At 53.1% G+C, this 12,089-nt stretch overlaps 1 protein-coding gene across 10 annotated transcripts in view; it reads right to left on the bottom strand.

Annotated features, from left to right (window-relative positions):
- Positions 1 to 12,089, bottom strand: part of LOC119204974 (supervillin-like) — a 29,854-nt gene that overhangs the window by 13,269 nt on the left and 4,496 nt on the right. For 3 of the 10 annotated variants that reach the window (XM_037457339.2, XM_062557564.1, XM_037457343.2), the window contains exons 1-15: positions 11,560 to 11,784; positions 10,296 to 10,359; positions 9,498 to 9,589; positions 9,367 to 9,424; positions 9,126 to 9,274; positions 8,158 to 8,953; positions 5,228 to 6,478; positions 4,647 to 4,817; positions 4,407 to 4,444; positions 4,237 to 4,298; positions 3,903 to 4,039; positions 3,703 to 3,798; positions 2,582 to 2,870; positions 2,253 to 2,327; positions 831 to 1,578 (exon numbers count right to left, since the gene is read on the bottom strand). In XM_037457339.2, coding sequence (XP_037313236.2) covers positions 831 to 1,578; positions 2,253 to 2,327; positions 2,582 to 2,870; positions 3,703 to 3,798; positions 3,903 to 4,039; positions 4,237 to 4,298; positions 4,407 to 4,444; positions 4,647 to 4,817; positions 5,228 to 6,478; positions 8,158 to 8,953; positions 9,126 to 9,274; positions 9,367 to 9,424; positions 9,498 to 9,589; positions 10,296 to 10,359; positions 11,560 to 11,620 — 4,087 coding nt within the window. In that variant the 5' untranslated portion in view covers positions 11,621 to 11,784. Of the gene's footprint in view, positions 1 to 830; positions 1,579 to 2,252; positions 2,328 to 2,581; positions 2,871 to 3,702; positions 3,799 to 3,902; positions 4,040 to 4,236; positions 4,299 to 4,406; positions 4,445 to 4,646; positions 4,818 to 5,227; positions 6,479 to 8,157; positions 8,954 to 9,125; positions 9,275 to 9,366; positions 9,425 to 9,497; positions 9,590 to 10,295; positions 10,360 to 11,559; positions 11,786 to 12,089 lie in introns of those variants that run through there. The other 7 variants (XM_037457337.2, XM_037457342.2, XR_005117298.2 and 4 more) reach the window with 6 other exon arrangements.

Below are 12,089 nucleotides of genomic sequence, written 5' to 3'. Positions count from 1 at the left end.
CAGGCCGCCCTGCGATACAAACTATGGTCTCGAAGGATCTACCAACACTGAAGCGAATAAGAGCACGGCCTGCAAACGAGGCGTCCTTTGTGTCCTTCCTGTCCTCTACCTGTTTGATGGAGGTGCCGGGCCAAGTGCTCTGCCCTCTCTCACCGAGCGCTTTCATCCTCCCGTGCAGTGTGTTTGTGAGCATGCATGGGGGTAAAAAGAGACCAACCCCTGGACGCATTCTGCACTGGCACATAAAAACAGGTCAGGCCCGTTACAATGGGGAATGCGCAAGGCGACCTCGCAGGCGCAATAAGCTGCACAAGGGACCACAGCCCCTTTTGTCAGCCGTGGCACTGAGCACAACGCGGATCGATTAAAAAAGGATCTCTGGCGTCCATTAGCTGTCAATCAGCATGTCAGGAAGGGTGCTTCCTCTGTCTAAACAAAGACAGCCATGAGGCAAATGCATGTGAAGATATGCTAATTGGATGCAGCCTCAGACGTCTCTCGGTCTCAGCCAAATCAAATACCGCCAGCAGGGACAAGTGTGTGTGCGCGTGTGTGTGTGTGTGTGTGTGTGTGCGTGTGTGTGTGTGTGTGTGTGCAGCCGGCAGAAAGCAATCATGCGTGGGAGCACGCTGCACGAGACAATGAGGGTAATGAGAACAGCCCCGTCCCCAGACACTGCTTCCACTTTCTTTTTGTCACCCCCTGTCTTTGCTTTTTATCTCTCTTCCGACATCCCTTCTTCCACCCTCACATATTCACCCCCCTTCCATTGTGCTTTTCACTTTTCTCCATCTCATCAATCTGTGTAAGTCATCTGAGGAGCCTCCTACCTGAGATGCCTGGCTGGCTCCGGCCGCCGACGATCTCCTGCTTCTGTGCAGAGGCGGCGTGAGCTGACTCTTTCGGGTACCCTCCTCTTCCTCTTCCTCCTCCCTCTGCTCTCTCCCTACTCTCCTGGGAGCGTCCGTCTGCGGCTCTCCGGCTGGCCAGAGGCTCCAGAGACTCGCCCCCCTGCAAAGAGAGCTCGGCAGAGTGCTGGGGATGCTGCCGCCTGCTGTCCCGGTGCCTGTCGGGGGAGTGCAGCCTCCGCTTAGTGCTGCCGTCTTGGATCTCTCCTCTGGCTCCTCCCTGCCGTCTCCCCCTCACCTCCTCCTCCTCCTCCTCCTCCCCCTGACGCTCTCGCCAGCCCTCCTCCACCGCCTCCCCCTGCTGCCTGTGACTGGAGGAGGAGGGTGGAGCCCGAGGAGCCCCGGCTCTCTGCCGGCCCTCGGGGAGGAGGGGGGAGGAGTCGAGCCCGGGCTCCGGGCGGCCCGGGTCCCCGCTCTGGGTCATGGAGAAATACATCAACGCCCTCTCCTGGTGGCTGCCCGAGGCGCCGGCAGCCTGTTGTTGGGCGGGGATGCAGGGCACGGCGGTGGACTTCCTCGGACGGAGGCCGCTGTCGTCGGCGCCGCCGCCCCCGCCGCTGCCTGGCGCGGCGGTCACCGTGGCGACGGTGGCTTGGGAGGTGACGGCTGCCACGGAGCGGATCAGGGAGGCCGACAGGGGCTCCAGTTTGATCTCGCCTGCGATTTTCAGCTGCAGAAACAGCAGGAATCATGTTAGAAATGTAAAGACGGATAGAATGACAAATTCGAGGGTGGAGGGGCTTATAATGGAGAAAAGACTGGAGTTAAATGGGCGTGTGGATGGAAGTTAGAGATGTATGCATGTGTGGATGCTACAGATGGAGGAACACATTGATGCATGGAATACAATCAGATGAGAAATGAGATGGTTTCATACTTGCTCGCAAAGTCAGTAAAACATGACACTAAAATTCAGTATTAATGTATGAAATATGACCCATCTCCAGATACTCCAACTGCACCAGAATACAGTCCAGTCCTTTTTACTATAAACAAGGTCTTTGCATCGACCCACACAGCTTTCAGGCCAGATACATCCACATTCTTATTCCCTGGATATTTTTTCTGTTCTCGCTGGTTTATTTGAGTTGGGAGGAATAAACCAGCATGCAGAATTTCCAGTCGAATACTTGCATGCTCGTTTCCTGCAGCATACAAGCGTGTCAGAGAAGCTGCTTGTATCCAAAGACAACAGACAAGGCGTCAATCCCGTGACGAAGCAACATTGACCACTTCGGATGCACACTGAATTGCATTAATGGTCGTCATCAAGCTACAGTAAGCAGCACAATCAGGTCAGTCGAGAGCGGGCTCATTCGTTGCAACCAATCAGAAGCTCCGTACGGGCCTTACGCGCTGTCCCTGATTGGCCCGCGAGTCCCCGTTAGACGAGGCGGAGGTTAGCGGCGGCTCAGCTTCCTGTGTGGACACCAGTGATGGATTGTGAACGTGCTGCAGGTGAAGTCTGGCTGATGTTTGGGTTTCATACCGATGCTTTGGCCGCGTAGATGTAAAAAGTATCCCGCCGTCCAAAAGAAATATGTTCAGTATTCCTAACTTCCACATCCATTTTTTGTACAGTATTGTCTGTATGCTGTTTACATGTGACATGTGAAACATGTGACTGTTTGATCCCTTATTTATCATTACTTTGTGACGTCGTGTGTGTTTACCCGCTGCACCTCTCCCTGGGTGATGGGCTGAGTCTGGAAGCGGGCGTTGGCCCTGCGTTGGCGGGTGTCTCCTCGGACCCCCTCGGCGGCCGTGCCCGTCGCGGGCTGAGCGAGGCGGTTGAAGAGGGCCATCTTCTCAGCCAAGGGGAGGGCGGAGATGTCCGGCTCGTCGGGGAAAAGCAGGTGGCGCTCTGCCCCGGCCCCGGCGCTGGCAGCTGGTGGCTGGTGCTCCTCCGGCTCCTTCTCCTGATCCTGGACCGCCGAGTCGGGCTGCGAGGAGGCCGGCATGCTGGGTAGTGACAGAGGGAGGGGGGGGGGCATTTGGTGTAGGACGCTGAAGGATCTCTTAATTGAAACACATTTATATTTAATGTGTATAATATCCGTTTCAGGGGTTTTGTAAACTGTCAAAGAGGGAAAAGGGGGCAACAAACAAGGTGCTAAATGTATTTTTCTCAAATAAACAACGTCCAATTGCCTTTAACTTGTAACCTTCAGATTTCTGATGGTAAGGATAACCAAGCAGTTTCATAACTAACAACAAAATATCCCCTACTAATTATTAAATAGCAGAACAAACATGCAAACACCAGCGAGCAGGTTAGAGGTAGATCAGCACGCATATGCCACATAATCATGTGATTCACTCGGATGTCGGTGGCGTTACGGAGAAGTTAAACCAGGGTCAGTAAACACACTGCAGGACACGTGAACCCTGCCTTTTTTTTTAACTTAGCTGACCCATGTGACCCACGTGTGGGCAACGATGACAGTGAGTGAACGCTTGGGAACTGGGCATGGAAAGCACCGGGTGAGTTATGGTGCTAAAGCCGACTCCTTTGCCCTACATGGTGCACATAGGTATGAAGTGGCACACGGGGAGGGGGGCGAGGGGGAGGGGGGGGGGGGGGGTCACAGGCAGGAATCACAGCGTAAGACGAGCCGAGCGAACAGAACAGCGCTGCAGCCAGGAGAGGGAGGCTCTGGCCCCATAGCTTTTCATTTCCTTCATTTAACGAGTTGTTTAAAGGTGTACACTCAAATATAATACAATCACACTGAACCCCGTGCATGGTAGTTTCTTTCATTGAACTGGCTTTAATGGAACACTCGGTAAGTACCTGATGCTGGTCACACTGGCGCTGGCTCCAGTGGGGCTGGGGACACGAGGGGCGCTGCTGTGGCTGCTCGGAGGTTGTGGCGATGCGGCGGGGTCACTTCAAGGTCGAGAAAAGAGGACAAAGAGACGGGGGATAAACCGACAAGGCGAAAAAAGAGGAACACGATGAATAAACCAGATCCAGCCGAATGCAGGATCTACCTGGAGGCATCGACGACCTCCCTGTTGGTGACGGGTTGAGTGTGTGAGCGGTCCTGAACTCTCCTCAGGCGCCTCTCAACCGCGGAGTTCCGAGAGCGTGGTTTGGGAATACTTCCGTCTGATGTCTTTTCCAGCTCCTGGAGGAATACGTCAGGAACAGAAGTTTACAAAAGCAGGGGAATTTATTTGGATCTCTTTAAATACCCAGTTAACTAAATAAGATGAAATATGAACAAAACTCTTTCTATTGACCACAAAGCATTTCTCATTATTACTATATTACTATAAATCCTCTGGTAATATGATTAAAATGTACATAAAGAAGGAGGTGTACCCTGAAGAGAGACCTCTTGGCAGCCACGCTCATCTTGGCTCTATCGTCTAGTTTTCCTTCATCTAATGAAATGGAGAAAATAATCATTTTACGGGGCATTAACTGTATTTAAACTTCTGGGACAAAAAAGACCATTTGAAAATCAATGTGCGCATATGTGCGGAATGAACCTTCAGGATCCTGCAGCTTCGACGGACTCAGACGAGACCTGCAGAAAGCATACGTCGAGCATCAGCATTTACACTTTTTTTTTTGGCATGTATTTCAGCAACCGCGACGTGATGATCACGATCCGAGCGTCCACCCAGAACCATTCCGCGCCGTGCAATCCAGTGTATTCAACAAAGGAATCAGCGAAACGCTCGCCAAGAGCTCCCGCCGATCACTGCGGGGGGGGGCGCCGGCCGTACCTATCGGACTCCAGCCGCTCTGCAGACGTGATGGGCTGGGTCCTAAACCTCTCCGACATGCGGCTGTCTCCCGGAGTGATGTAGCGCCGAGGCTTGCGAGCGCCGCGGTCCCGATCGCTGCCGCCCGCCGGCTCCGCCCCCGCGGCGGACAGGTCCACTTTGGTGGCCTCTCTTTTTTTTTTTTTTTTGTGAATAGATTGACGAGGACAACGAAGAAAAGGGAAAAGTACAAGTGAAGAAAACTATTAACAGCGTTGGGTTTTAGTAGAAAAGCAGTTCACACACATTGACTGCAACCCGAACCGTGAAGAGACGTCGCCTACAGTGAACATGCAGCAGACAGACAACTCCCGCCGACCCCAACTTGCACAGGTCAAGCTCCAAAAACAAGATGGCAGACACAACGAGGAACAATTAGAGTGATGATAGCATCCTCGTAATGCACTTTGACACGTTTCATGCCAAATAACTTTCTATCCAAATCTTTTTTAAAGGTTTTTTTTTTGCAGCAGCAGCTCACTAATGCAGAGTTAGACGGTTATTTAGCGATGCAACACAGAGCCCATGCCAGGGGGACCTACAACTCAGGTTTCCGGTTGGCGTTCTCCAGGTACGAGTGCCGCAGCAGTGCCACTGACACCCTGGTGTCCAGGGAGCCCGCCTCCCCGTTGGACGTCCCCGGGGGAGGGGCGGCCCTCGACGCCTCCCTGCCGGCCGTCGCTCTGTCCACGCGATACATGGCGGAATGCTGGCTAATGCCGATGTCCGACATGGCGCGGGTCCTCATCTTGGGCTTGGGCCCCCCGCTCGCCGGCTGGGCCTGCGGCAAAGAGGAGCCCCTCTGGAGATAGACGGCCGAGTCAGACATCTGGCTCCCTGACGGCTCCGGCCGCCGCCTCTGAAGCTCAACTTCTGCCTGTTGCTCGTGTTGATTTCTCCGGGAGTCTTTCTGCTCATTTGGAGGCTCTTCTCTTTGGAGCTCACACTCCCGCTGTCTTTTAGGGTGCTGCTGCGCTGGGGGCTGCCTCGCGTGGTCGTACTGATGCTGCGTTGGAGGCTCCTGCGGTTGAACTTGAGCACCCTGTTGTCTCCTTCTGGGTTCACTCTGCTGTTGCGTTGGGGCCTCCTCTTGCCCGTGCAGAGGCTCCGAGGGCTGATGCTGCCTGGGCTGCTGGACTGCCGCGCCGTGGGAAGGCTGCACAGGTTGAATCGCTCTCTCCTCTTGGCTGTCACGACGCTCCCTCCCTCTTTCTCTGATCCGCTCGACGTTTCTCCCCCTCTCCTTCTCCCTCGGTCTCTCCCGATCCCAGTCCTCCTCGCCGCGACCCGTCGCCCTCCGTTCCGAGCTGTATTTCTGCCAGTCCACGTCTTCGTGCCGGCCCCTGTGAGTATCATCCACACTCTGTTCCCTTCGGCGGATCTCTGACGGCAGAACGGCTTTCCTGCTCTTCAGCAGGCCCTCCGTGTGGGCCTCCTCCTTCGGGGCCTGCCGGGCCTCCCTGTGGGCGGCATGGACCTGGTCGGCGCTCACTCTCCTCCGCGGTTGCACCTCGGGGGGTGCGGGGCGTTTGGCGGCGGCCACTGGGGCAGGGAGGGCCAGATACGAGTCGACGGTGGGGCCGGGCGGCGGGTAGGCCGTGGCCGCTTGGCCGTGGCCAGAGTGGCGGCCGGCGCTGGGCGGGGGATCGGCAGCGCCCCTCTGCTCCTGTTGTGGGGCGCACTGAGCAGAGCTCCCCTGAGTGCGGGGTCTGTTGGCCTGGGGCCGGTCTGGACTCCGGTCGGGGGGCCTCTGGACAATTTCATCCCTGGACAATCGTTCTCTTACCCGGATTCTTGGGGAAATAGAAACGGAGACGGGACACTGAGATTCCAGTTCAGTTAAAGACTTCTTTCAATCTCCCAACTCCTGAAGAGCAGACACCAAGCTTTGATTCATACGCGGCGTAGGGTGTGGTAAATGATCCAAAACACTACTATGCAACTACACATTTTGATGTTGCTGGCAACAATCTGCTACTTACCGAGGCAGCCGGCAACAGACACCCGCAGATCGAATCCCACAAAACGTTACTGATTTAAATTTTGCACGCCCTTAATTTAGTTTCCACTAAAAATGGAGAAAAAAAAAAGTTTCATGACCCCAAACTAACATGGGACCGACCTGAACTCCCGAATCCGTCAAGTAGCACCGTGCCTGGGGTTTAAATTTGAGTCTTAGTTCAAACAACTCTCTCTCTCTCTCTGATGTCTCTGTGCCAAAAAGGTAAGCCCAACTATTTTCATCCACAACCCGGTGACCCCTGGCAGCCAAAGGTCGCTCTAATCTCATTGTCGTTGACATGATGGATGGACCTGTGGTTTATCGGACGTGGCACGAAGGATTTACACAGCTCTTGTGCTACATGAGTGCACACTCATGCCAGCTAGCATGGGAAGCCGATAAGGCCAAAAAGAAGACATGTCAGTGGTATACAAGGACGCAGTGGTTAGAAAATGATTAGAATGTCCTCTTTGGAGACACATCAGTCAATATTAATAGACTGTGGTTATCCTTCCTATGAGACTTTTCCTCTGCAAAGCTACTTGTATCATTTCTGTTAGAGGATTTGAATGTATTGTACATCTTTTACATTGTTGATTCTGTACACATGACATCCATTGCAGTCTGTCCATCCCTCCTCTGACGTTCTCCCTAAGGTTTCTTCCCTTTTTTCCCCATTGAAGGGTTTTTTCATATTTTGGGGAGTTTTTCCTGTGCCGATGTGAGGGTTTGGGGACAGAGGATGTTGCATGTGTACAGACTGTAAAGCCCTCTGAGGCAAATTTGTAATTTGCGATTTTGGGCTATACAAAATAAAATGAATTGAATTGATTAGAATTGCAAATAAGAGTACCGATAAAATTATTTAAGCTATACTAACACTATTTTTAAAGGTTTTATAAAAGAAAGATGGCCATGTCTAGGACCTGTATCTGTACAGCCCATAAATGCATCCGTACTCAAGGACACGTGTCTCTCCTTTCAGCAGAGGAATGCATGAGGTGATCAAAAGCCATCCATACAAAACAGAATGCAAAGTCTCATCTCTGCACCAATAGACAGAATACTCCGATGTAATTTCATAGTTGTTAACAGGCCAGTTTCCAAATCAGCCGACAAGTGCTGAGTAAGTGGGTCCACGACTGACTGGGTCAGCGCATCGAGCTGACTAATGTTGTCACCCCATCAACTGTGGCTCACTGACTCCACTCGGCTCAGTAGAAGCGCAGTCACAGCCCGTCTAACAAGAACCGTGCGTGTGTGCTGACAACAAACGGCTGCTTTTACAGCTCCTGGACGGTTCTGAGAACAAAATAATATATATATACGTATGGTATAAGTATAAAAAATAACTGGGAGCATTTGTACTGACTCGGGCCGGCGACTAATCCTTTGTTAGTGAGAGTTGTGCATTTAAATGTGAGATGAGTAAAAACAACTATTTGTATTTCCCGGGTTGCACAAACTCACCCCTGTCTGCTGAGGATGCTCTGGGCCTGCTGCTCTATGAACAGATCCCCGGGGGAGATGCCGTAGCGGGGGGAGGGCAGCGAGGCCCGGCGGGCGGCGCGGGGCGAGCTGGGCACCGCCGCGATGCTGTAATCCCTGGTGGGGGCGGGGCTTGGCTCCTGATGGGCGGCGTCCTGGTGTTGGGACGGAGGCGTCTGCGGCTCCTGCGTTCGAGACCTGGAAGCCGAACCCCGCCGCTGGTTCTCCCGGTTCATCGCTCGCTCCCGCTCGGAAAATCTCCTGGGCCTTTCTTGCGCGGGGGGAGGGGCTTGGTTCGAGTGGGCGGGGCTGGAGGTGGAAACAGGCGCTGGATCTGGGTGAGTCCTCATGTAAACCCTGCCCACTCCGGCGCGATACGGCGCTCTGGGCTCCTGAGCGTCCTGCCTCTCCGCCTCCCGCCAGGGCGCCGCTTGTCGGTCGGAGGCGTCCGTGTCGCGGCGAGGGCGGTGGCGCGGCGTGTAATCGGCGTCCGGCTCCTGGTCCAGGAGGATGCCGTAGCGCTCCGACAGCTGGCGGCGGCGCTCGGCTTTGTAGCGGGCAATGCGCTCGGCCTTGGAGCTGAGGCTGGCGGGGTTTGTGGGGGCAGAACTGGGCGTGGTGGAGGAGGAGGAGGAGGTGGATAACGCTACTGGGTCAACATACACCATGAGAGGCTCCTGTCGGGCGCTGCCCCCGCCACCTTTGACCTGAGGCGATCTGTCGTGAGACGAAAGCTTCTTCTGGGGCGCCTCCAACTCCTCTCGACTGTAGCGCCTCACTGCGGAAAAGAGCGGAGACCCCGTTACATTCGGATGCGTCCTTCTAACAAGACAATTGGTGAATCCATACAATGGGTTTTTGTCTCCTCGTGACAAAACCTCATTTCCTTCAGAATCGAGTGTTTCATTAATGTGTTTCCAACGCATCGGGAGAGTGGACCCGAGGCTTACCCATCACACAAGGCTCGCAGGGATCTGAGGCGCGGGTGTACCGCGGAGGATCCTCCTCCAGCATCCTGTTGGCTACCAAGCCACCGGGCACTAGCGCGGGGGGGGCGTCGCTTTCGATCCCCTCCATGCGGCGGGCGACTCTCTCCTTCCTGTCGAGAGGTCAAAGGGCAGGAGGAGCTCGGTGAGTTTTCATGAAGATACTGAGGTGAGTTTACGTGACGGCTGTGAGCCCTGGAGATACCTGTTCATTCCCGAATCCTGAGTGACGGCTCCCTCAAAGTGTTTCTTCAACTCTGAGACTGAATATGAGAAAAATAAATGGTAGTTAAATGATAGTGACGTGTTGTTGTGTGTGCCTAGAACCAAACCCACCCTTGGGAAGGACGGCCAGGAGCTTGGCATCTGGATCCGAAACACTCTTGACCAGGGTGGTGTTGTCGCTCAGGGAGAAGTCACTCTGGAAACTGAAAGAGAAGACAAGTGCTCTTAAAGAACAACGAGCATTTGATCAAATCAATGCTAATTATAGGCAGATGAGCAGCTGCTTTCTTCGGATTGAACGGCGACCGTTAATTGTGCCAATTTGTCAGTTTCCGCCTCGTAGGCCTTGTACCTGACAGGTGATGGCAGGTGACCGGTGTTACTTCCACCCCGATCCAGCTTAGCCTGACTCTCCTCCAATTAGAAACCGACGGTCAAGGTCTTATAATAATGCCATTACACACAGTCAACAGGTCACACAAACCAGGGTAAACCTCAAGTCGCCTTTCAAGTCCACGTACTTTAAAACAGAGTTGTTTGTAATTGTCACTTATGGACAAGTACACATACTAGTGCTTTTTAATTTCACTTTGTTTGAAACCGCTAGTGACACCGGCCAGAGGAAATGCAGAAGGAGCTCGGCTGCAACGTGCTCCTGAAGGAGGTATTACGGCCTTAAAAGCCATGTGAACAAAATACTGTCTCTTGGATAATCTATTCCAGGCATCCCCCCCCCGCTTTTAATGCTCACTGAGCACGATAAGCTGAAGCGCTCTACTGCAGTAAACCCCATATCCTTACATATCCCCATTGTGACAAACCAACGTAAATGCTAAAATGCCATGTGTTATTTTCCCCTTTAATTCACCCCTCTAAACACCCCTCTGGCTGGATGAAGGCACGTCTCACCTTAATGCTTCCGTTGGCAATGAGGCCGAGCTGCAAAGCTTGGTCCGAGCTTTAGATCCAAACTCTGAAAGGAGAAACAAGACTCTGTTTCTACTTCTACACCTTTCCAGATGATGTACCTCTGTGCTAAAAATAAACAGTGCATTTCTGGCATTTGGAAGTAATGCAAATCTACTTGAATCATGCTGTTACAAGGCTGCACACGGCTTACGCTTAACAATCGCCATCAATACTTTTATTTTTTGGGGCCTGCTGCATTTCTTGTATTATTCAGACCCTTCTTTGTTGCAGCATGAACAGCACAATCCTTCTGCTTACCCTTTTGGAAATTGTCAATATAACTAATATTAAGCGATGCACTACTGATGCTGATAAAAGAGACAATAAATGGTTGGGATGCAACTGAAAGGTCCTTTAAGAGAATCAACAACGTGACCTGAAAAATCATTTCCAGCCTCAGTGTGAGTCACGAGTCTCAGGAGGATTCTCAGAAAGTTCACATCCAGTTCCCAGCTGACAGTTGACCCTCTGGTTCGGAAGGTTGTGTCCTGGGGAAGGAGCCGCATCGCGTTACTCCTCCAGACGCCTCTAGATCACCTCTGGTTTATTTTGGCCTCCAAAGAAGTGAGAAAGTGTCGATTCGACGTCTGGTTTGAGAGCTTCTCTGTGTTTGGTGTCGTGACACGATGGAAACAAGGACTCAGAAGTAAGAAGCAAGTGTGAATAAGCGAGACCATGAATCGGGGCTGGAGGCCCCGTAACATTATTGGGTCGTAGTTCTGAAGCCTTTGGGGAGCTCGTGTAAATGTATCTGCCTGTTTATCCGTGTGCGGAGGCCCTTGTGCAGAAGCGTCTCTCCCTGGAAACGCCTGCAGGTCGTCAACACAACGAGCCTCAAGGCGGACGGTGCCAGAGAGCGGCTCCGGTCGGTCTAAAAGGGAGCGCCGGGAGGAGATGGATGCTCTATAAATATTCGGAGGACTGAGATAGCCTTCCTTCCTGTGCGAACGGGGCAGCTTGCTTTCAGTAGGCAGAACATCCGAGAGGAGGGAACGAGAGCAAGATCGTAATAACGCAAACCTGTTAATGTAACAGCTGCATTCAAACCAAAAGCAAAAGGTTATCCTTAAGAAGCAGGAGGCGAGCCACCACCCGCTCTGTCATCTATCTCAGCGAGGAGCTAAACTGCTTTAGCAAAGCCCCCCCCCCCCCGAGCAGGACTTCCTGCAGCCGGGCCGAGCCTTCCCCTCTTCAGAGGCCTTACCTTGGCCATGCGGCGGCTCGTGGTTCACATGGTAACTAGAGATCCACGGGTTTCGGAACATGTTGGCGGAGGAGAGGAGGAAGGGCGCCGCGAGACTCGGGTCACGGCGGCGGCGGAGGCGAGGATGGAGGTGGCGACACACGCTGCCGCGTGCACACGGACACACACACACACGCAGCCACGGAACACAGCAGGTTGACTGCCCCGGCTACACGGCGAGCACAGACTGTCATTCGGGATCTGAGTGTGTGTGTGTGTGTGTGTGTGTGTGTGTGTGTACACGAGGTGGAGCTGAGAGAGAGAGACAGCACAGCAGGGTGCTAAAGAAGCTCAGAGCCCTAATCAGATTACAGGCAGAAATTAGCCTTGATGATAAAGAAACTCAGTGACTCGGCCAGCAGGGCCGTGTTGGGTGGTGTTGGGTGGTGTTGGCCCGTGTTGGGTGGTGTTGGGCGGTGTGTTGTTGTTAGAAACCTTGTGGATTGGGGGTTCTTTATTTACTTTATTTCAGTCTCATGTTTATCTTCAAG

Source organism: Pungitius pungitius, chromosome 15, assembly GCF_949316345.1.
Source record: "Pungitius pungitius chromosome 15, fPunPun2.1, whole genome shotgun sequence".
Taxonomy (NCBI): domain Eukaryota; kingdom Metazoa; phylum Chordata; class Actinopteri; order Perciformes; family Gasterosteidae; genus Pungitius; species Pungitius pungitius.
Note: the sequence above shows the minus strand (reverse complement) of the source record. Positions and strands in the feature narration are given on the sequence as shown.